This window comes from Sturnira hondurensis, unplaced genomic scaffold (genome assembly GCF_014824575.4).
Source record: "Sturnira hondurensis isolate 20B ecotype Veracruz unplaced genomic scaffold, ASM1482457v3 Scaffold0000982, whole genome shotgun sequence".
Taxonomy (NCBI): Eukaryota; Metazoa; Chordata; class Mammalia; order Chiroptera; family Phyllostomidae; genus Sturnira; species Sturnira hondurensis.
In genome coordinates, this window is record NW_028073613.1 from 223,307 (window position 1) to 247,187 (window position 23,881).

General features: G+C 40.7%; 1 protein-coding gene across 4 annotated transcripts in view; it reads left to right on the forward strand.

Moving 5' to 3' along the window:
* The first annotated feature begins 833 nt into the window (after nt 1-833).
* Nucleotides 834-23,881, forward strand: part of HDAC8 (histone deacetylase 8) — a 252,551-nt gene continuing 229,503 nt past the window's right edge. The window contains exons 1-5 of one of the 4 annotated variants that reach the window (XM_037057704.1): nt 836-1,273; nt 1,786-1,838; nt 4,408-4,538; nt 6,568-6,709; nt 7,717-8,241. In XM_037057704.1, the coding sequence (XP_036913599.1) occupies nt 1,049-1,273; nt 1,786-1,838; nt 4,408-4,538; nt 6,568-6,709; nt 7,717-7,741 (576 nt within the window). In that variant the 5' untranslated portion in view covers nt 836-1,048 and the 3' untranslated portion in view covers nt 7,742-8,241. Of the gene's footprint in view, nt 1,274-1,785; nt 1,839-4,407; nt 4,539-6,567; nt 6,710-7,716; nt 8,242-23,881 lie in introns of those variants that run through there. The other 3 variants (XM_037057703.1, XM_037057695.1, XM_037057687.1) reach the window with 3 other exon arrangements.

Sequence of the window (23,881 nt, forward strand, 5' to 3'; positions counted from 1 at the left end):
ACCCTGTGTTGTATATGGATTTTGTGTATTTGTCTCATCTCTACGAGAATGCAAATTCCCTGATAATTGGAGGAAGTGTGAGCTCGTTGTCTTCCACCGTCACCCCCAAAACGGTCTCCAGGCACTGGGTTGCAACCTCCAAGCTCTCCTGGGTGTCAGATGAGAGCCTCCCATGCTGCAGCTGATCGTACAGGAAGCAGATGTTGGCACAGGCCTGGCGCTCCTCGTTATCCATCTTGAGATGGAAAGAGGTGATTCCCCGGGGGGTTTTCAGGATCTGCAAGCCCTCTCAGGTGGCCAAACCCCAACCCCGCAAGGTAGGCAGTTTTAAATTTTAATTTATTTTTGAGAGAAAGAGAAGCGTCGATTTGTTGTACCACTTTTTAAAAAAGAATTTATTTATTTTTAGACGGAGAGGAAGGGAGGGAGAAAGAGAGGGAGAGAAACATCAGAGCATGGTTGCCTCTCACGCGCCCCCCAGTGGGGACCCAGCCTGCGACCCAGGCATGTGTCCTGACTGGGAATCCAACTTTCCATCCTTTTGGTTTACAGGTCAGCACTCAGTCCACTGAGCCACACCAATGAGGGCTGTTGTTCCAATTTCTTGTGCATCCGTTGGTTGATTCTTGTATATGCCCTGGACAATGCTTTAACCAAATAAGTTACCCGACCAGGACAGCAAGGTAGACTTTGAATAAGGTAAGGATACTGGGGCTATTCAAATTCGTGGCTATTTTAGTAAGTAGCCTGGGTTCTTCCGCTACTCAAACCACTTGAAACTACATCTCCCAGCATGCTCTGAAGCTGGTCTGACCTCATCTCAAATGGCCCCGTAGGGCAACAAGGATGGTTAGTTTTGACAGTGCTTCCATGTGCCATAAAACATCAATTCTAATTGACAGTTATCAGGGATTTAATATCTGCAGACCTCCCGTTTTTGAGCTGTGGTCACTAAATGAAGGGGTTGTGGACTGGGAAGACCCAGGCATTCCTTCAACTGGTTGGGGATCGAGAACAGTGACTCTGGCGATCTCGAGAATAGGAGGGAATGTTGACCAGGGAGCACCGCTGCGGCCGATTAGAGGAGCAGGAACCAGAGCCCGGGCTGAGTACTAAAAAAGCCGCATCCGGACGTTGGCTTCGGAAGGGTTGGAAGTGGAGGATGAAGGAGCCCGAGGAACCTGCGGACGGTGGGCATTCGCTGCCCCCGGTTTACATCTACAGTCCCGAGTATGTCAGCATGTGTGATTCCCTGGCCAAAGTCCCCAAACGGGTAAGAGAGGTTGGCATGAAAGACCATGGGCTTTTGCGGTGGGGGTGGGGGTGGGGTGGGTGGACAAGAGAACATTAAGAAGCGAAGAAGATACTGGATTGGGGAAAATCTTCAGCAGTAATTTGGGTAGCTGTACGAGGTGATGGAGGAAGTGTTCACTTACAGTTTCTCAGAGCTCCTCGTTTATCAGCGGGGCGCCGAACGGACGCAGGTGGGGGCGGGCTTGGAGAGGAGGGTAGGGCACTAACGGAAGGCGTCTCTAATAAAAGGGATTACTGAAGTAGAGAAGAAGCCGCTGGAGAAAAGTGGTCCCAATCCTCCCTCAGGCCGGGCAACTTTCACTTTAATGATTTAGATACTTTATCTAAAGTACACAGTGACTGTTAAGTACAACGAAGGGAGGAGGGCTAAAAGTTCGTTCCTTTGTTTAGGATGATGAAGTCAATGCAGTTTCTCTGAATTAAACATTAAGAGACTATTTTCTACTTTCTTTCCCCCACTGATGTTTTTAGGCCAGTATGGTACATTCTTTAATCGAAGCATATGCGCTGCATAAGCAAATGAGGTAAGTTATCTTTCAGGAACAAAGCCCCAAACCCAGGTGTTCCTACCCTTAATACCCTGCTTCACCATGGGACTAATTAGGGAGTGGTCCTTCTTTGAAAGCTTTCTGTAGTTCACAAGGTTTGTAATTTGCCAGTAACCTAATGAAAGCTCTTGAAGAATTAAGAAAACCTGAAGAGAGTGCATGACGCACATCAGAGCCCTTTGAAATAGGACTTTACTGCTGATAGGGAAAGTATCCTAGGGATACATGCTTTGTGGAGATTTTGAGATGAGTACATTTGGGTACAAAAAAAAAAAAAGATGTTCAGCTAGGAGGTGTTCTGGTTTGAGTTTTTCCCGCCTTAAGCCAGATCTGATGATGTGGGTTCAACTTAAGACTTTTAGACACCCCATCACCACCACCAAACTTTAATGAGGGAGCCTGGAGACAAGTCAGAAACAAAGAAAACTCCTGTGTCCAGGCACAGAGCTAAGTACTTCTTTTTAAAACAGTGAACTTGCTGTTTGTCATTTTAAGACCAAGTATTATAACCCTGACACTTGTAGGTTTATTTATGACATTTTCCAGCCAAATATGTGTCTATTAATACCTGTTAGTGCTTCATTTCTCTCCCACAGGTACCATAATAGGTTTTCACATTTTATCCTTATTATTAACAATCATCTATTGAGTACCTTCTTTAGGAATGTTTTTCAATCATTTTTAACTCATATATTTGATAAACATAAAAACTAGATGCCTTCCATTAAATTCATTTAACATTTCAAAAACTGACTTTAAGACAAACAAGAAAGCAAAACAAAACAAAAAGAGCCCTGGTCGGGTAGCTCAGTTGGTTAGAGCCAAGGTTGTGGTTTGATCCCTGGTCATGGGCACATACAAGAGTCAACCAATGAATGCATAAATAAGTGGAACAACAAATTGATGTTTCTCTCTCTCTCTCTAAACAAATAAAATTTGTTTAAAAACTTGTCAAATTTCCTTGCTTGTTAAGTAGGGAGGCTTTCAGTAAGTATTTGGTAAATAAGAAAGAGGGTTACAAGAAGAGGGAGCTATTAGGACTGGGAAACATGGTTCAAGAAGAAGAAAAATACTTTAATGGGCAGATTTATCACCTTTGATGATGTAGGCATGTTTTCTTGAAGAAGGAGCAGGAATCAAGTCCTCTGATCTTGGTTATACATATTTAAATTTTGAGGCTGAGCCTCCCAAGCTGGCCTCTTTGTTGCTGGTAGTATCCTGAAAAGTCATGCTAATTGAGGAGAAACTAGGCCCTGTTTCCAATTAGCAAACATGAAATAGCACTACTGCCTCCCCGGGGGTGGGGTGGGGTGGCGAGTTCATTGCTTCTCTAATTCGAATATGCATATGAATTACCTTGTGAAAAAACACATTTTGATTCAATAGGTCTGAAGTTTTCCCTTTCTAACAGGCTCTCAGGTGATGCCTCTGTCAGTTGGCAGACCATCTTTTGATTGGCTAGGGCTAGAGAGCAGTAGCAGCAGTGGGGGATTTAGGAAAAGGAAATGGGGAATAAATAGACAGCTAGAAGTTAGAGGTGGTAACTCCTGTTGTTAGCTTAGCACCCTGTATTCTCAGTCACTCCCGTTTGTCACTTCTTGTGAAAAGCCCAGCTCCAACTCCTTGCCCTTCCTCTCAGAGGCAGATGTGAGAGACCAACAGAAACTTTTACGTTTTGGGTTGCCTTTCTTTTCTTTCTTTAAAGATTTTATGTATTTTTTAGAGACAGGGGGAAGGGAGGGAGGAAGAGAGAAAGGGGAACATCGATGTGTGAGACAAACTGCGATTGGCTGCCTCTCACACACCCCTAACCGGGGACCTGGCCCACAACCCAGGTGTATGCCCTGACTGAGCATGGAACCAGTGATACTTTGGTTTGTAGGCCAGTGCTCAATCCACTGAGCCACACCAGCCAGGGCTATCCTTTAATATTATCAATGATAATTATCCATAAAGCATTTTATATGTTATCTTTTAATCTTCACATATAAATCTTCACATACGTTCCATAAGATGTCCGCACTTTACAAATGAGGAGACTAAACAACAGGAAAGTCTTCTTACCTGAGGTTATAGAGCTGGTAAGTACAGAGTTAGGACAGGAATGTAGCTCTCTGACTCCAAATTCAAAATTCATAATACAGCTGCCTGTGAAAGTACAAATGTAGTTGAAAGGATTGTAAGGCCCAAATAGGAAGTGACTCGTATCAAAATATCTCAGCCTACTGGTTTGTCATGAAAGTTGTAACTCACAGAGTAACAATGTTTGTCCGATACCTGCTTATTTAACTTAAATATACTTTCTTTTACTATCTATAAACTCAAGGGGAAAATCTGTCCCCTCACCCCCATTAATGGAACCATTACACAGATGTGAAGAACTGAAGGATATATACTGCAGTGGAAGAACAGACATGTTTATTACTTCAGCCACTGGAACCAGAAGCTAGGAGTTGTATTTTCTGCTTGAATTACTGGTTCCTGTGTCTAGCTTCTGACATACTCTGGGTCTGAGTCACTCATTCTTCTCTGTTGTTATTATTAGAATAGTTAAGCCCAAAGTGGCCTCCATGGAGGAGATGGCCACCTTCCACACTGATGCCTATCTGCAACATCTCCAGAAGGTCAGCCAAGAAGGAGATGACGATCATCCAGACTCCATAGAATACGGGCTAGGTAAAGTCATTACTGACCAATGGTGGGGGATACACACCTCCATCTATAGGTCATAACTACTTTATCTTTCATAACTTGTATGGTTGTCTTTAATACTTTAATTAGGAACTACCATATTTTTCGAACCATAGGATGCACTTAGGTTTTAGAGGAGAAAATAGGGGAAAAATTATGAAGCAAAACGTGGTAAAATATTTAATAACATAAATAATATTATATTTCACCAATATAAGTTTAAACGGAACTCAGCAGCAGCATTAACAACCATTATTCCTTCCAAATTGGGGAACGGGGAAAAAAGTGCATCTTATAGTCTGAAAAATGCGGTAATGTGTTAACCACAATCTTAATCTGTCAGTTTAGCCACATACATCTCACTTAATAAGTACTTAAATCATACCAATTGAGCAGAAGTGAATGATGGATTAGATGGAGGAAAATCTTTCGGTTGCAATAGCTGTGCCCAGATCGGGCCTGGCTGTATGTATGCTGGTTTAACTGTCCTGTTACCTTATAGTTTAACTTGAATAGAGATTCACACATATGTTCTGGATAGGTTTTCTACTTTACCTTTCATTCAACAGCTTCATTTAAAAACTTGGAAGTGGCCAACAGGATAATCTAGAGAAACATCATGATTTAGAAGAACTGGACTGGGAGTGGGGCAAGAAAGCTGTGTCCCAGCTGGGTCTGTGCCACCGCAGATAAGACATACCAGCTCTCAGACCTCAGTTTTTCCATCTGTAGGATGTGAGTTAGTTAATCTGGAAGGTTTAGTCTTTCTAGCTCAACACTCTAAAGAATGTTTTCCCCAACACTGGAGATGTTTATCTCTTGTTTGGAGCTGATTTTAGTGTAGTAGCTTTGGGGCAGGGTATGTTGTCATATTCTTAACCTATTCCTCCTAATAGGGTTCTGGTCCCAATTACTCCCACACCACCAAGCAGTGTTCATGACACCAGTTGGGTGTCCTACAAGGCAACTCAATTCTGACACTATCTACCTGGAGATGGCATCAGATTCCATAGATGAAGGGCTTAGTCCCTCAAGACTGCTGTGTACTTCAGATGCCAGTCACAGGCCCAGGTTGTTACCTTGTACTTCTGAGCCCCTCCTTGATTTCATTATCTTGCTAGAATGGCTCACAGAACTCAGGAAACCCATTTGCTCTCTAGATTACCCATTAATTATACAGTTGACCCTTAAACAACACAGGTTTAAACTGCACAGGTCCACTTCTATGTGGATGTTTTTCAATAAATACTGTAAAATGTTTTTTTTCCTCTTCCTCATGATTTTTTCGATAAGCTTTTCTCTAGCTTATTTTATTGGAAGAAGACTGTACATATATATACACAAAGTGTGCATTAATTGACAATGTTATTGACAAGGTTTCTGGTCAACAGTAGTCTATTGGTAATTTCATTTTGGAGGAGTCAGAAGTTAATACATGAATATTCAACTGCACAGGATGGTTGGCCCCCCCAAAACCCCTGTGTTGTTCAAGAGTCAACTGTAAAAGGAACAGGCAAGTGGAATAGATGCACAGAGAAAGGTATGGGGAAAGGATGCAGAATTTCATGCTCTCTTCAAGCACATCACTCTCCCCAAACCTCCATGTGTTCATCAACCTGGAAGCTTTCTGAAGCCTCTCTTACAGAGTTTTGATGGAGACTATTACATAGGCATGGTTGATTAAGTCATTGACCAGTTAGTTGGTGATTGAACTAAATCTCCAGCTCCTCTCCTCTCATTAAAGGTCAAGGAGTAAGACTAAAAGTTCCAACTCTCTAAAAACACTGTTCCACTGGTAACTAGCACTGGTCCTTAGGTGTGGTCCTCTTGTCATCTCCTTAACATAACAAAAACAACTTTATGCTCTCATCCCTTAGGAAATTCCAAGCATTTTAGGAGCTCTGTGCCAGAAATGGGCACAAAGACCAGATATGTACTTATTGTAAATCACAGTATCACACTTTCTATTTCTCCAACTCATTTTTTAACAAGTTCTTTTGATGTTTGTCCAAAGGTTATGACTGCCCAGCCACCGAAGGGATATTTGACTATGCAGCAGCTGTGGGAGGGGCAACAATCACAGCTGCCCAATGCCTGATTGATGGAATGTGCAAAGTAGCAATTAACTGGTCCGGAGGGTGGCACCATGCAAAAAAGTAAGAAAATGACCTTTCTGCCTTTTGGCCTTTTTTCCTTGAGTCAGTTCCTCAGTTACGTAAACTCGTATGCTTGCTTTATTGGCATGTATTGAGAGACTTGTGCATATATTAGCACTTTACTAGGCATTCTGAAAAGATGCAAATGAAACAGAAGATGACATAGTATAGTGGAAAGCTAACTATTGAAAGTCAGGACCCTGGGCTTTTTCTGCAACGTTTGCTGACTAAGGCAGATTAACCGCTTTGGGTCTCAGTTTCTTCATCAGGAAAATGGGCAGGGCAAAGGATATAATCTCAAAATTCCTTTGCATGGTTCTGGAAATCCCTGTCTTCTAGGGCTTTATATTCTAGAAATATTAAAGGAACTAGAATAATCAGGGAGCAACATCAGTTTGAGTACCAATTGAATATACATATAAGCTGAAGAGATTTAGCAACAGGGAGAAATTAATCATGGGAATCTTGGAAAAGGTGCATGCATTATAGAACTAGGTCCTGAAAGAAGTGATAACCAGATTTCCAAATAGATGAACAATTAATGACAATAGATTTAGAACAAAAGGCTGAAGGATCAAAAAGGAGGTTCATGCTGCGAGAGTTAGGTGTCCCTTTAAGGACAAATGGTTCGTGCAACAGCCATTCTTAGGTGCTACTTGGTGTTAAGGGAAAAGCAAGTGTTTTTGTGTTAATGTATCAGACAGCTCTATTCTGTATCTGACAAGGACTGCTGGGCTTTATTCAGCACTTGGCATCTTGCTTGATATGTCTGTAGTACTTAATACATGTTGGAGAAGAATTTTTAAGATTCTGAATTAATCAATGTCCTAATGTATCATTGGACACACCAGTTGTTCATACTCTATGGCTCATTGCCTTGCTACTCTCCAGTGTCCTTCAGTCTGGAGAAAACAGCACTTTGTTTTTCTCAGAATAAAATGTTGCGCACAATTTCAGCATATGAGGGCTAAGGTAATAACATGGAATTCTTTTCTTCAAGTCGACAGATTTCGTAACCAAGGAAGGCCTTGAGAAAGTTTACTACTAAAATCTACTGAGGTGATGAAAGAAAGAGAACCAGTATTTAGCAATAAGTCTTCTATGTCCTTAAAAACAAAGAGAAATAGCCTGCCTTTTGTTAGCTTCTGCTCTATTAAAAATATTTCATCAATTCCAAGGAGGAAAAAAAAGACCTCTCCTTCAAGTTACAGTTAAAGGGGAAAAGACCAACTTTCCCTGAACCAAAGACTTCTCTGCCCTCTTGTGCTTAGCACGTTGAGAATAATAGTGTGGTTTCATGGAAAATGCTTGGTCCTGTGAGTCAGATCTAGTTTGAATTTGGCACTTGGAAGAGCTTATGTATTTTATTTATTTTTAGTATATTTTAATGCTTCTAATTTATTAGAATAACTTAATGCTACATCAGAAATTGATTCCTCAATATTGAAGCTGGAAAACATAAGCAAGAAAGATCACCATTTTATTGGGACTACACAATGTAGCACAGTACTAGGCATCATGATTCTAGAACAGAAACAAAAATGAAAAAGTGGTATAGCGAGGGGCTTGTGTATGTAAGCCTACTACGGCCTGGGTCAGTTTTGAATGGAATACTCAGATACCTGATACTTCTTATCACTGTTTTGCTGCCAAAAGAAGTGCAGTCTATATCTTAAGCTAATCATGGCTGCTTCTGGGTTGTGTATAGGTGTGGGCATACCCACACACCATTGTTGTAACTATTCCAGACAGCTTTCAGCTGATCGTACTACAAAACAGACATACCTGTGGTAAAAATAAGAGTGACAGGGAGTTTCTTGGGATTGCCCCAATTCACAGTGTTTTTGACACTTCTAGAACCTCTCTGCAGGTGGACTACAGGCATTTAGCCCACAAACTGACATCTAACTAGCATTTATGTATTGTAACCACAGTATTTCCCCATCCTGTGATATATGTATAGATTCATGCGTGCCTTTTATTCATTCAGTGTATGTTAATTAAGAACATACTATATGTCATGCATGTTTATCATCACTAGTAAGCAGAGGTATATAAATTGAAATGTGGTATATTTTTTCATCTAATAATTTGGGGAAAAATATCTTCAAAATATCCTAGCAGGATTATAGTAAAATTGACACATTCTTTTTGAAAACTCTAGAAATAAGAGTTAAAAGTGGGGAAAATGTTCCTACCTCTTAACCCAGTAATATTATTCTTAGCGACCCATTCTAATGAAATAAACCAATTCTGCCCTCAAAAAATTCATATCATAGGGGCAAGACAGCAAATAATTACATTCGAAAGCTAAAGAAGAGTGATTTTCAAAGAAAATTTTGCAAAAGATTAATGAGGGACTAATGCTTTTATATATTAAACATACAAAACTAGAAAAATGAAAACACTGGTACCATGAGTATAAGGTATGACAGGTGATATCATAGTAAATTCCCCAAAGAGACAGTTATATATGAGAATTCAATCTATTATAAAGCATGTGTTGCAAGTGAATGGGAGTGGAAAGGATTGTTCAGTAAATGATGTTGTGACAGCTTGTAGCATTTATACTCTCATCTCCTGTAATAAACTAAAATAAGTGGCAGCTGGATTGAAGAGTTAAATATAAAAAAGCAAATTTTAAAAAACTAGGAGGCATGAATATTTATCAAGTCTCTGAAGGGGAATAGTTTTTTAAGCTTTAGGAAATAATGCAAAAAAAACCTGCATAAAGGATAAGATAAACTATTTGACTTATATAAAATTTTTAAAACCAGCCCTGGCTGGTGTGACTCAGTGGTTGAGTTCCATCCTGCAATCAAAGGGTCACGGGTTCTATTCCCAGTCAGGGTACATGTCTGGGCTACGGGCCAGATCCCTAGTGGGGAGGGTGCAAGAGGCAACCACACATTGGTATACCTCTCCCTCTCTTTCTCCCTCCCTTTCCCTCTCTCTAAAAAGAAATAAATGCAATGTTTAAAAAAAATTTTTAACCAAAGTAACTTAAAATTATTGTGACCATTTTAAAAATAAAATCTAAACACATACTCAAAAGGCATATTTGACATAAGTGTGGTGAAGTGTGAGAGGTTTGTATTTTCTAAAGTATTTATATAGTATGATGTATAGGAAGAAATATGGGCAATGAACATGAATAGACAATTTACAGAGGAATTTGAGTATAACTGGAAAACACTGGGCAGTGTTCATCACTACCAATCAAAGAAATGTAAATTAAAACAACCAGGTAGCCACTCTTTAAGCCTGTATTTAACATAATTTTAAAAAATGACACTCAGTTTACTAGTAATAGTGTGGTTTGGTTCAACCCTTAAAAAAGCAATTTGGAAGCCAGCATGTATTAATGCCCTCTTATGTAGTAAGCCTACTCCTGAGAATGTTTCCTAAGAAAATTATTAAAATAATAGAAAAAACTATTTGTATGAAGCTGTTTATCTGTGTTATTTATTTCAAAAAAGAAGTAACATGAATGTCTAGCAATAAGGAAATGGTGAATCCTCTCCGTGGAATATTATGCTATGCTATTATTTTAAATGATGATTATGAAGACTCTATGGCATTTCAGCAAAATACTTATGTGTTAATGACAAAGCAGGTTTTAAAATTGTATGCAGCCCTGCCTGGTGTGGCTCAGTGGAACCAAAGGGCCACCAGTTCGATTCTCAGTCAGGGCACACACTTGGGTTGCAGGCCAGGTCCCCAGCAGGGGGCATACAAGAGGCAATGACACATTGATGTTTCTCTCCTTCTCTTTCTCCTTTCCTTCCCCTCTGTCTAAAAAAAAAATAAAATAAATACAATCTTTTTTAAAATAAAGAAAAAGAAATAAAATTGTATGCATACTGTGATTACAACTTTGTAAAACACATACCTATGGGGAAAAAATAGAGGGAATGATTATGTTAATGGTTATGTTAGGGTGGCAGAATTATTGATGATTTTTGTTAAATGTGTTTTTCTAGTTTTCAAATTTTCTGTGATGAGATTTTATTACTTTTACAACTGAAATTCTGCCAAAATAAAAAGAGGTAAAAAATAGTTACAGAAAATATAACAAGTGGTTAAAATGTTTATTCTAATTGCTTTTTAAGACCACTAATATGCAGATAAATGAGCAGAAGACATGAACAGACAATTCACAAGAGGAAATAAATAGTAATCAAACATGAACGAATACTTAGTATTACGAGTAATTAAAGGAAGTGAAATTGAAACATCATATATACATGTATATATTTTCCTCCTACCAAATTTGAGCCAAAGGAAGAAAGATCTTTATCTTATAACATCTATTACTCTTGATAATCTATTCTAAGGAAATAAACCAATCCAAAATATGGAAAAGCTATGTATATGAAGATGGTAAGTTCTCTCTCACTTAAAAAAGCCAAAAAAGGAAGGGAGACCTAAATATTCAGCAGCAGAATGGCTAGGTAGTAGTATACTACAACATATCTATTTGTTGGGTTATTATATAACCATTAAAAATGGTGGTTAGGGCAACTGCATAACAAGAAAAAATGCCTATTGTATAATATTGACTTTGTTTAAGCATCATACATTCACTTTGATGAGAGTCATGTAAAAAATATATATGCATGTGAAAAAAATCTTAGAAAAAAAAGCAGTTGACCTCTGATCAAGACAGAGGTTTCTTGAACAACAATTAAAATAAAAAATTAATAAATGAACTAAATTGGGAGAGTTGTAAAAAAAAAAAGACAGAAGTTGGGGTGCAAATCTCCTGCACCAGCCAAACAGCACGTTATAAGTACAGTGAGCCCTCTGCATCTGTGGATGCCCAACCATAGAGTTGAACTTTGAACAACACAGGTTCGAACTGAAAAAAAATTCATGTATAAGTGGACTGGTGCAGTTCAAATCCATGTTGGAGGGTCAAACTGTACAACAAAATGATACCAGTGACTCTAGGAGGATACATGTATACGCGTATGTATATATACTCACACACATACATATACATGTACCATTTTTCTGTTTCCCCTACTTTTTCTATATATTCTCTAAATGTGATTATATTACTTTTATCAATAAACTTTTTATAATAAACTGCTTGGAACAAGTTGTGAAGCAACTACAATACAGACACAATATGGTCAGTGTGTGCTAGTTAATGCACAAAGTAGTGGGTGGTACAGAAAAGGGAGAAAGAGTCTGTCTTCCCATTGGTGGTGATGGACAATTCCAAGCAGAGGAAATAATAAAAGCATGGCAGGAGAAGATTATGGGGCATTTGAAGAACTACAAGTTCAAATGTGGCCTGAACATAAAAAAAATAGAGCAAAACAGATTATAAAGATTTTTTGTAAATCATGCTGAGGAGATGGATTTTCCCCCCTGAGGCTAGTGGGGTTTTACTGGAGAACTTTAGCATGTGTGGCAATGTGCTAATTGAATCAAAAGGAACTGAGACTAAAGGCAGAGAAGGCTATTGTAATTACTCATTTAACAAACATTTATTATGCTCCTGCTGTATGCTAGGTGATATGAAATGAAGAGATCTATTATTTGAGGACAGTTGGTACCAGACAAAAAGGCCTCTTAGTGAATCCATTTAAAAGGGGAACTAGCCCTGGCTGATGTGGCTCAGTGGGTTGACCACCAGCCTGCAAACCAAAGGGTTGCCAGTTTGATTCTTGGTCAGGACACATGCCAGGGTTTCGGGCCAGGTCCCGAGTAGGGGACATACAAGAGGCAACTACACATTGACATTTCTTTCCCTCTCTTTCTCCCTCCCTTCCCCTCTGTCTAAAATAAATAAAAAATATTTAAAAGGGGGAGGGACTAAAATTTTAAAGTAGTGGAGGGGATGGAGCTTGATAGTATGCTAACTTGAATAACTAAAAGCTATTAAATATGTTTATTTAGTCTCTTTTCACAAATTTGAATGCTACAACAAACCATGTATCAAGAATTGATTGTTTTTGTTTTGGGCTTAATTTTTCTAACAAAATTGCATGATTTTTCAAGATGGTACATTTCAGTTCCTGGGAGACTTGGAGCATGATCATTTAGAGGGTTGATTTTGCCAAAATACTCAAGGGCTTCATCATTTTTTCCTGAGGGTTCTTAATTACTTGGTATTCAAATCACTCTTTTGAATCACTTTTAAAATCATTATCCTTATTTATTTTTCTCCTCTTCAGTTGTAACCTGGTGTACCAGATCCTTGTTATCAGTTCTGTCTGCTGACTCCATGATATCCTGCATCTTTTTATAAGATTCGTAATTTCACTTTGTGATAGATATGCACCCAATTACCTGCTGACGTATCTGACAATGCATGAGAAACAAAATGATTGAAGAAATAGACGAATGGGGATAAGTGATACAGATTAAAGGAGTAGGTTGTTTGAATGGGGACTGATACAAGTTGGCAGTTCATTAGCAAATGCTTTATGTTATGTCAGCTTTGTATCCCTAGGAACCTCAAAACCTTAATAATGCTGGGGCTAAGATAATTAATTCTTGGTAAAGAGAACTCCCTGTATCAGCAAAGGCCTAGTGCAGTGGTTTTCAAACTAAGGGTTGCAACTCATTAGTGCAACAATATATCAATTTAGTGGACTGCAATCAGCATTTTTTGATATCAAAGTGTATTTCATGAGACTTGTTCCAGTGTATGTATTTGTGTGTACTAGGTTATGATGTACGTGTCAAGCCACTATAGAGTGGAATGACTAACTTTAAAGAAAGACCTGAGTGCAAAGCTAGGCTGCACCACTTAATGTTGTGTAGTTAAGCCTGGGATTATCCCAGGAACAGCATGTGCAGAGGCACGGAGGTGTGAAAGCTGAGGGAACTTGTAAGTCTGTAATTAAAGCTGGGACAAGAGCTCCTACAGGCAAGTGGCTGGAGGTAAGGTAGGAGAGCTGTGAAGTGTGACTGTATGCCAAGCTACATTGCTTGGACTTGGTCCTTCAAGTCAGTGGTTCTTGACCTATTTTGGTCAAGGATGATTCTGAAAATCTAATGAAAGCTTTACATACTGTCCTTAGAAAAATATATCTGCACAAATGATTCCTTATAATTTCAGAAAGTTTAAGGATCTGCTAAAAGTCCATGTGTGAATCCCTGGTTTAAAACCTTGGCTTTAGACAGTGAAGAATCACCGAAGGAATTTTCAGCCAGGGGGAGGTAACATGATCAGATTTGCATTTTAGGAATAGTTGGCAAATAAATTTTGGTGGGGGGGGTATGTTGACAGAAATCTGTTAGGTTGAAAGCAGTGATGAACACAGGAAAAGGAATAAATTCAAGAGCCATCAATACCTGGAATAGATAAAAATGGTAACAAATTTGGTATAAATGACAAGGAAGGAGCGATCTAGGTTTCTTGTACAGATGACTGAGTAAATTGTGTTACCGTTAACCAAGAAGAGTGAGGAATAAGAACTGATGTCCTTACAGAACATCTAATTAAAGATGTCTATTAGAGAGCTGGCAGTAGGGTCCAGCCCAAGGCTCTCAACCTTTAATGTACATATGCAATACCTGAGATCTTGTTAAAATGCAGATTCTGGTTCAGGAGGTCTGGGATAGAACCTAAAAATCTGCATGTTGTATTGGTTTGGGGGAGAGAAAGAGAGAGAGAGACATCACTGGCTTCCCATACACACCCCAAGCAGGGATCAAACCCACAATCTTTTGGTATACAGGATGATGCTCCAACCAACTGAGCCAACTGGCTGGGACAAAAATCTGCATTTTCTAAAAAATTCCCAGGTGACACTAGCTGCTGCCAGTCTGTGGGCTATACTTGAACTAGCAAGAGGCTAGAGCCCAGGAGAACCATCTTCACTGAAAACACAGGCTTGGGAGTCAATAGCATGACAGGTAGTCATTAAAACTAAGAAAATAGGTAAAATCACCTGGAAAGCATGTATAGAATAACATAGGAAAATAGAAGCAAGTCCTGAGCCTTGTGGAATGCCAGTATTTATAGAGCAGGTGAAAGAAGAAAGGCCTACAAAGGAGCATTGAAAAGGAATAGTCAGAGTGAGAGAGAGAAGAAGAATCAGTCAAGACTTAGCACAGAAACCAAAGCAAACCTCAGGACCAGTTTGGATAGCAGCATCTGCCACTGTAGGGCGTGCATTCTCAGTGGGGCCAGTACTGCCCCCAAGGGAGCAAAAACTGATTTTTTCTGGGAGCTGGACTGGTTAGATGTTACATGGTTTATGGTCCTTCCCCAAAGGGCCACTGTAATAGAAACAAATGTGTAGTATATCTGTGATATTAAAATTCCATGGGGGGCTCAATTAGGAAAAGCAATCTAAAAGCTCCTTGGGTGGGGAAGCAGTAATGAAAAATGGTTGAGAAACTGAGCTGTAGACAAGTTAAGTAAGATTTATCAGTCAGGAAATTATGATGAAGAAGACTTCAAAGAATGAAAAGGGAAAGGGTTTGCAGGAACAAGTGTGAAGGACACATGGACAAAAACTAAGTGGGGTGGAAATGGGAGGGAGGTGGGGAGCACTGGGTGGTGGGCTGGGGTGGTAGCAAAAGACAGAAAACTGTACTTGAACAACAAGTAAAATAAATAAAAATTTTTAAAAAGAATGAAAAGGAGTATGCCAGGGAGGCAAGGAGGTAAAGGGTATTTCAAAAGACCTCAGCCACCCTTGCAAAAGCAGAGCAATATAAAATAGCTTGGTGGATTTGGGGGACTACATGCAATCCAGTATTGCTGGAGGGTTAAGGTACAAAGTGGGCAATGGCAGATGAGGGAGGAAAGTAAGAAATGGGTCATGAAGGGCTTTGGGTATATACGCATCACCCAATTGAAAAATGCAGACTTCAAGGTCTCAGAGATCTTGATGAAGTAGGTCTGGAGTGGTGTGTCAGAACCTTCACTTGCAAACTCCACAGAGTGATTCTGATGCTCGCACTCAGAAACTCTGCAGTAGGAAGTAGGAGGGGGCACTGAAAATGATGTTAGCAAGTAAAATGGTTGGATTTGTGTTTTAGGAAAACAACTCTCACTGCAGTTATAGAGGATGGATTGGAGGAGGTGTAGTTTGGAGGTAGAGCAGAGTCCCAAACAAGATAGGAATTAATAAGCTAATATGGTGAACTACTGCTAGATACTACTTTACATGTATTTTCTCATATTTTCTACCATTAAGAAGCAGATACTGTTAATTATCTATCTTTTGCACAAGAGAGTACAGAGAGATTAAATACCCTGCTCAAGCTTAGTAAGTGACCGCTTTGAGATCGAAATCGAGGCAGTCTGAATTTTCAGCCTGTGTAGTTAATCCCTGTATTACACCACCTCAATAAACATAATTAGGTGGTGCTGTGCAGCAGAGGTAATGCCCAGGGAAATTGGAGACTCAGACTTGGAAATGGATATTGGAAGCTGAAACTAGAAACAGATGTATTGCCAGTACATAAAGTGGTGGTGTAAACCATGAAAATGGATCAGATTACTTAGGGGCAAGTCGGAGAGGAAGGAGAAAAACAAAGAAGAGCCTAGAACTCCAGGAAATATTAACTTGTTATGGGCAAGTATAAAAAGAGGCCCCAGTGAATTCAGCTGAAAAGCAAAAATCAGGACTAGCCAGAAAATCAAAATAGAAACAGACCATGGAATTTTAAGGGAACAGAGGAGGTTAGAGAAGAAAACTCTCAACAGTGTCACATGCTGTAGAGGGGTCAGTCCAGGGAGATACTACAGTGTCAGTCATATTTGGCAATGAATGTAGTCATCAGTGACCTTGGTAAGAGAGCTTTCTGGAGAATCAAGGGAGTACAAACTGTTGTGGAGTAAGTAGGAACTAAGGGAATAGACAGGAGAGGAACATTTACCTGCCCAAAAGTTTGAATGCAAAAGAAGGGAGAGGGGAATGGCCAAGAGAAAATGAGGGTTGAGGGGTGGCTTTTGGGTTTTTTTCTGTTTTAAGAGATTTAAGAACATGTGTAGGCTAAAAGGGAAATATTGAAAATGTGAGAAAAATAAGAAATGGAACAATGTCACGAAGGAAGCAGGAGAGGATGAGGTGAGTGGCTTTGGAGGAGGAGCACTACCTCTTCTGAAGCCAGACCAAAAGAAGTCAAGGAGGTATAATAGAGAAGTATGTGAACTGCCTGCTGCTGGCCTCTACTTCCTCTCTGAAATGGCTCTTACCCTCTTTTAGCACTGGCTCACAGGCCTCTTGGAATCCCTCGATTCCGCTGTTTGTAGTCAGTCTCCTAGGAAGTCATCTCGTCTATTCCAGATTCCCTTAAATGGGACTCAAACCATATCCATGTAAAACATGGATATTAGAAGATATTAAAACCCACCACAGGACAGCGACTTCAAGCCTGTGGACTTTGTCAAATGACATCTCATTTGTCCACTTTGGCTATCCTTCATCCTTGCCGCCTCTGTGTCTTATCCTGTTTGACTCTGCCTACAGCTCCCAATATTCCTTTATCTCATTCTGATAATCCATGAAGACCTGCCTCTCCCGTTCAAACATGCCCTTCTTCCTCCCACAATTTTGTTATTTGTCCTCTTGTCCTATGGCATGTCAGTCTTCTACCTGGCAATACAGTATCTATGTCATCTGGGTGCCCCTCATCTGGCTTCCCTGCTAGGAGAGGGAGAGATTATTGTCCTAGAATGTTGTTCGTTCCACGTACTTCCACCTGGGGGCAGTGTTTGGTAAAGCCATGAAACTCTGCCTTGTGTCCTTGGCAAGCTCTATGAAAACAATGTAGCTCTGAGTTACTACCTACCTAAGGGTTAGGATCAAAGCTCCTAGAGCTGCATTCTCAAGAGGTCAGTTCCTTATGCATAGATAGAGTGAATATCACTGAGTATTATTGTTCCAGTTCCCCCACAGGGCTCTAGTCACAGTATAGATTGTTAACCAAGAAGCCAGACCCCCTTCACTAGCTGCACACCCCCCCAGCCTTTATAGACAAACAGATACTTGCATGCAAATGGAGGACTGGATTCAATGTCAGCCACGTTGCGTCACTACTAAGGCAGACCCTTCCTTCAACCACGGACGGCATGTCCATATCACTTTGTACTCATACGGGTTTCATGCTGGCACCTGCAGTACAGTACGTCAGCAGACAAAATAGTCAAGCCTTTACCTTAGTAGCCTGGATCATTCTGTGTCAGTACGTGTCCAACCCATAATGCACCAGGCCTCCCATCAGAAAACTGCCCAACCAGTCAGCAAATTAGGAACAAGCTAAGGCATGCTTTGTCCCTATGGCACCCCCACCCCTAGCCTCTAGGAGATGAGGTGTTCCAATAGAACCAAGGAAGACAGTATATCACAGTGGTTCAGTGTTGCACAGAGAATCCCAGTTCCCTCAATTACTAGTTATTTGCAAAACACCCCTCTCATTTGTAAATTGAAGATGATAATAATACCTATGTAGACTTATAAGGATAAAATCTGAGAATTGCATTAAAGGGCTTAGTAAAGAGCCTAGTATATAGTGTTTGATAAAAGACTTATCATTTATTATATCTAGATTGTGTTACACTACAGGGGTCTTAGGTAGCTTCTCAGGTAAATCCCTGGTTCAGCAGGTCCCACAGCCTATGCAGCTGAAGTTGGCCCTGGTACTGCTCGTCACCCACTGCACTTCCCTTACACTTCCACTTTGCCAATAAGCTGCTCCTGGCTAAAAGTAGACAGTCACTGTTGCCCTCAAGACTCATGCCCTTTGCTTTGTCAGAGTTCCACTGCCAGCATTCCCTACACCTCCACACCTTATAAACATCACATAGAATTCTCTGTTCAACCCACCCCTTACACTGCTGAGTCCAAGCCATACCTACAAGGCAAATGGAGATACTCCTGACCAAGAGACAGAGGGATCACCCCTAACTGGCAAGGGTGACTGTGGTAGTGCCAACACCAGGAGTCTTATTACCAAAGGAGTGGATGCTTTCTGACTCTAGAATCAAGGCCCTCTCTAAAGTGAAACTGTGGACAGCAGCTTGCAGCTGGTTTCATCACATCCTTCATCTCTTCCACATTGGCCTTAAGACTCTTTTGGAAAACAAAAAGCAGGGAGTTCTTGTCAAGATAATTACATCCTCAATATAATCACTGTACAAAATCCTTCTGTTAACCTGAAACGTTCTAACTCAATTCCATAACTAGCTCTACCTTATGGCACCTACAACTTAGATCAAGAAAGGCAATGAGTGGAAAATTCCTGTGTGGTGCTCCTACCTTCTCCCAGCAAATGAGATCATGCACCACCTCCTAGAATAGTTATTTGCTTGGGCGATATTCTTGATAAATTCACTTAATTTGACTTCACAGAATTTTCTGAGCTGCATGGTAATGGAACAATTACAGTAGCACTATCTCCAGGCCAAGCCCCAAAGTATCAAAGTGCTGTTTATAATATATAAGCCTTTTTTCTTTTTTAATTTTTAAAAGTATTTTTATTTTAAAATTACAGTTGACATGCAATATTATATTTGTTTCAGATGTACACTGCAGTGATTAGACATTATATAACTTACTAAGAAATCATCTCACTAAATCTTGTACCCATCTGACACCATACATAGTTATTACAATAGTATTGACTATATTTCCTATGCTTCAATGGCCTCTGCCAGCACCCCAGCCTTGGAGAAAGCTGCCCTCACCAGCTCTCATCTTAAATCCAGACAATTCAGTTCCTCTGCCTATGTCCCGGGTGCCTTTTGAGCTTCTGCCCCCATGCTGGAGCTCAGAGAGAGTGAGTCCGAGTAAGTACCTGCTTAAGACCTTTAAGAGGGACCGCCTGGGATTCCAGGAGCCCTCCCTCTCACTCAACCATACTCCCTGCTGGTTTTTATAGCTAGAATTCAGGGGGACTTCTCGTGCTGGCACTGGAACCCAGGGAAGGGGTGCCTGGTGTGGAGCTGGGACCTCTCACTCCCCAGGCAGGACCTCCACAGCCCAGATGCCCCTCTCAATTTTTTTCTGCTATATGTGTATGTGGAACCTGCCTGTTCTGCATCTCTGCCCCTCCTACCAATCTCAATGTGGCTTCTTCCTTATATTTTTAGTTGTAGGACTTTCTTTCTGCCACATTTCAGGTGGTTCTGAATGATGGCTGTTCTGTAGTTGAGTTGTAATTTTGATGTGGTTGTGGGAGGCGGCAAGTCCTGTGTTTCCCTACACCACCATCTTGACTGGAAGTTAAAAGCATTTCTGAAACAGAGTTCCCTAGGGTGACTGAGGATATTAACAATCCTGGATAGCACCAGCAATTCATCTACTACCTCTGCATCTTCACCATCCCACAATCCTTTCTTCTTAATAGAAAATAATTTGGTCCTCAGACACAAAATGACCTTTCAGTACCTAATGGCTGTCTACCCCAGTCCTGGCCTATACCATTGACTAACACCTTCAACATCCAGGTGTAGGAGTGTGTGGGGGAGGATATGGGAGACTGTTGTCCTGTTACAGGAGTACCTGGGTGCTTTGATCTCTGCCCCTGCACCCACATCTCCAGGAAATTGGTGCTTACCAAGGTCAGTTACCCCAAGTGGAAATGAGAGCTCTTAGTGATCAGGGCCCATTTCAAGATAGGGAGACACTTCCTTTAAGAAAAACAGTAAGTTTGTGATTATAAGCTGAAACCAGAGAAGCCAGCATAGACTTCTAAACTGAGCTCACATCAGGTGAAGTAGACCCTTCCCAAAGCACCTACCCTGTTTCAGAATCTAGAATATTAAGGGGCAGTAGAAATGGGTTTCTGCCCAATAATCATGGCCATTTAGCACAGCCACAGCACAGAAAGCAGGAAGATGCATTGTAGAGCACAAAGATTCATGTCCATCCTGGGGCAGCTGAAGTTTTATATTGTTTCAGAGTGCCCCATTCTACTTGGATCAGTGGGTGCCTGTACCCATGGGTACCACTTCAGCAGGCCAATGCAGCCTATTCAAACTTTGTGTATAGTGGCATACTGTGGTCTACAGATCACCTGTATCTTAATCATAAAATAAAGATTTCTGAAACAGATGTTCTAGGGATACAGCCATAGAATATTATTTTTTTACCAGTGCCTCCCTACATGATTATAATGCACAGCACAGATTGAGAACTCTTGGTATACGGGCTCTTCTAGTTGTTCCATATCTGGTGTAACCTCTAGTGTGCCGCTATGATTCCTGCAATTGAGGCAAAGACCTTCAAGCCTTTGGGACATTGTCCCAATGAACTTGAGTGGAGATTTTCCCCCTTCCCATATGTGTAACACCTTACTTACTGGTGGCGGGTTCCTCTTTCCCTGTTAGCTCTATTCATACAAGCCACTGCTGCCTTCACAGGTTTTATAGCCATCTGCTCTCCAACCACAACCCCTACCTAGTTCATACACTGGTTTTGGAGAATGCCACCTAAAAATCCTCCTCCTCCACATTTACCTCTCCATCATTCCACTACCAGCAGACAACTTGCCAGCCCATATGAATTAACCAGGTCCTGGGGGAGTAATATTGCTGTTGCACCTCCAACACATAATACAGGTGGTGTTCCATTCCAGCTTCCTGAAAATTCATTTCTAACTCACTACAATCTTCCTTCCAGACCTCTTCCCTTCATGGCATTTACTGTTTCCAGCCAACTATTGTCCTGGGTAGCTGCTGGAATCATTGGCATCACTCATTCTGGTCAATACCTTGGCCACCCAAGTGTGGACTACCCAAGGGCACATTCAATTAGCCTTCACCATACAACATGGTGTAGGGGCTAAGAGCAGGGAATCTGAAGTCACACTGCCTGGATTTGAATCCCAACACTGCCACTTTCTATGTGACCTTGAACAACTTACTTAAACTCTCAGTTCCTTGATTTCCTCACCTATAAAGTAGACATAATAATAGTACCTACCTGACAAAGCAGTTGTAGTACATGAACTAATGTGTGTAAAGTACATAGAATAATGCCTGACACATACCAAGCATTAAAAAGTGTTTGCTGTATGAGTGGGATTTGGACTACACTAACTGAATCGTTGAGGTGTGAGACACCAGTTAGATTTCCTTTTGGCACTGCCCCATCTGCCCAGGCCAAAAATTGGACTCACTTAGAAACCTTTGAAGTGAAATTCAGTCATCTACCCATAGACCTCCTACATCCCAGAACTTCATACCCTTCCTAGTCTGTAATCACTTACTCCCTGGTGCACTTGTCTATTGTGTACCCCACAATTAGCCCAGCAAACCAAGGCTGAGAGACACGTTTCATCATAAAGGAGATGCTAGATTTCCAGCAACATTATGATTGGCCCACTGCTTGATTCTCTGGAAGGTTTTGATCAGGAAATAGTTTGGGAGACCACCCAAGGGTACCTTGAACTCAAAATCCTATCATAGGTATGCTTTTTCCAGCTTAACATCAGAATTCTTTCTTAAATGCAATTCTGGTGTTTGCTTACAGATAGAGGTACCAGGACTAGAAGTAAATAACACTCTTACTCATGCTCTGCCCCTTGCCCTCACTTCCACTTCCATATCAGCTGGACCACTCTACCCAGTCCTACTAATAAAGGAAAAAATAAAACTGTTATGCTCAGAGACCAGAAAAGAGATTTCGAAAGGTTGGACGACCGTAGTGATAGTGGGTTGAAAAGGAAATAGAACACAGAACTTGATGATCAATTGGCTGCTGGGCCTAAGAAGGGAAATATCAAAAATACCCTGTTTCTTGTATAAGCAAGTGGCAGTATTGTTACTAAGATTGGAAATGGCACACCAAAAAGTACAGAGATATCACGGAATTTGCAACATAAAGAAATTGGAATGGGTAGATAGATAGACAGGTAGAAGGTGGTAAAGAGTAGATTGGTTGGTGGGTATCTGGTTGACATCCCAAACATGGTATGTCCAAAACCTAACTCCTGATGCCCACCACATATGGCAGCCATATTCCCCCAGTTGTTAAGTCAAATACATTGGAATCATCCTTGACTCCTTTCTTTCACACTCCACATGCAGTCTGTAAACAACAACAACAACAAAACTGTCAACTCGATCTTCAAGATATTCTACAATCTGACAATTTCTCAGTACCTCCAGCACTACAGCATTAGTCCAAGCTGCCATTACCTCTCTTGGATTCTCGCAACTGCTTCCCAACTTGTGTTCCTGTTTCTGGCCTTGCCCCTCCTTGGTCTATTCTCCACACAGCAGTCAAGGTGATACTATTAAAACAGAAGTCAGCTCCCATCACTCCTCCAATCAAAACACAGAATTGGCTCCCTTTCTCACTCAGAGTAAAAGCCACTTGAAGTCCTCACTGTGGTCTACAAAGCCCTATCATTTTCTTCTTTCTCCCTGTAGAACTACTGTTCTCTTCTCTTCCTTGCTGCTCTCTGGCCACTGGACTCACCTCATTCCTTGAACATACCAGGCTTTTGCCCTTGTATGTTCCTACCTCTAGGCTTTCACCCTTGCTGAAAATACTCTTCCCCCAGATAATGCCCCTTCACTGCCTTGAAGCCTTTGCTCCAATGTCACTTTCTCAGTAAGGCCTTCTGTGATTGTGGTCTTCAAATTTGTAGTGCAAAAAGCCTCCATTGCCCTTCCCCTTTCATATTCTCCATAGCAGCAGTTTCCAACTGGTGTGCCTATTTAGCTAGGGGCACTGACCGCTTTTCCCTTAGATTGCCCAATTTAAAAAAAATGACAACAGCCAATACAACCATAGCCATCTGGTGTGAATGACCCAAAATTATACCTAGTTTTTGTCAGGTCGACAAAAACTTAATATATTTTTTCATGTGCCACAGGATTTTAGTAATTGGTTTATATGTGCCATGAGATGAAAAAGGTTGAAAATCACTGCTCTAGTATTGATCATCTAAACAAATTATTTAATTCAATTATTCTTTATTTTACATTTTGCCTCATCCCCCCACCACACACACTAGAATATAAACTTCATAGGAGATGGGGATTTTATCTGCTTTGTTCATTACTATAGTGCCACTGCCTAGAACTCTACTTGGCACATAAATAGCATTTCATTGGGTGAATGATGGGCAGGAGAGAGATGAGTGAGAAATGTTGATTTCCAACACTTTTGGGGGAATGAATTGTACTTCATGGTACTACCACTTGACCTATCGAATGTCAAAATTTTTGCAAAATAATGAAAA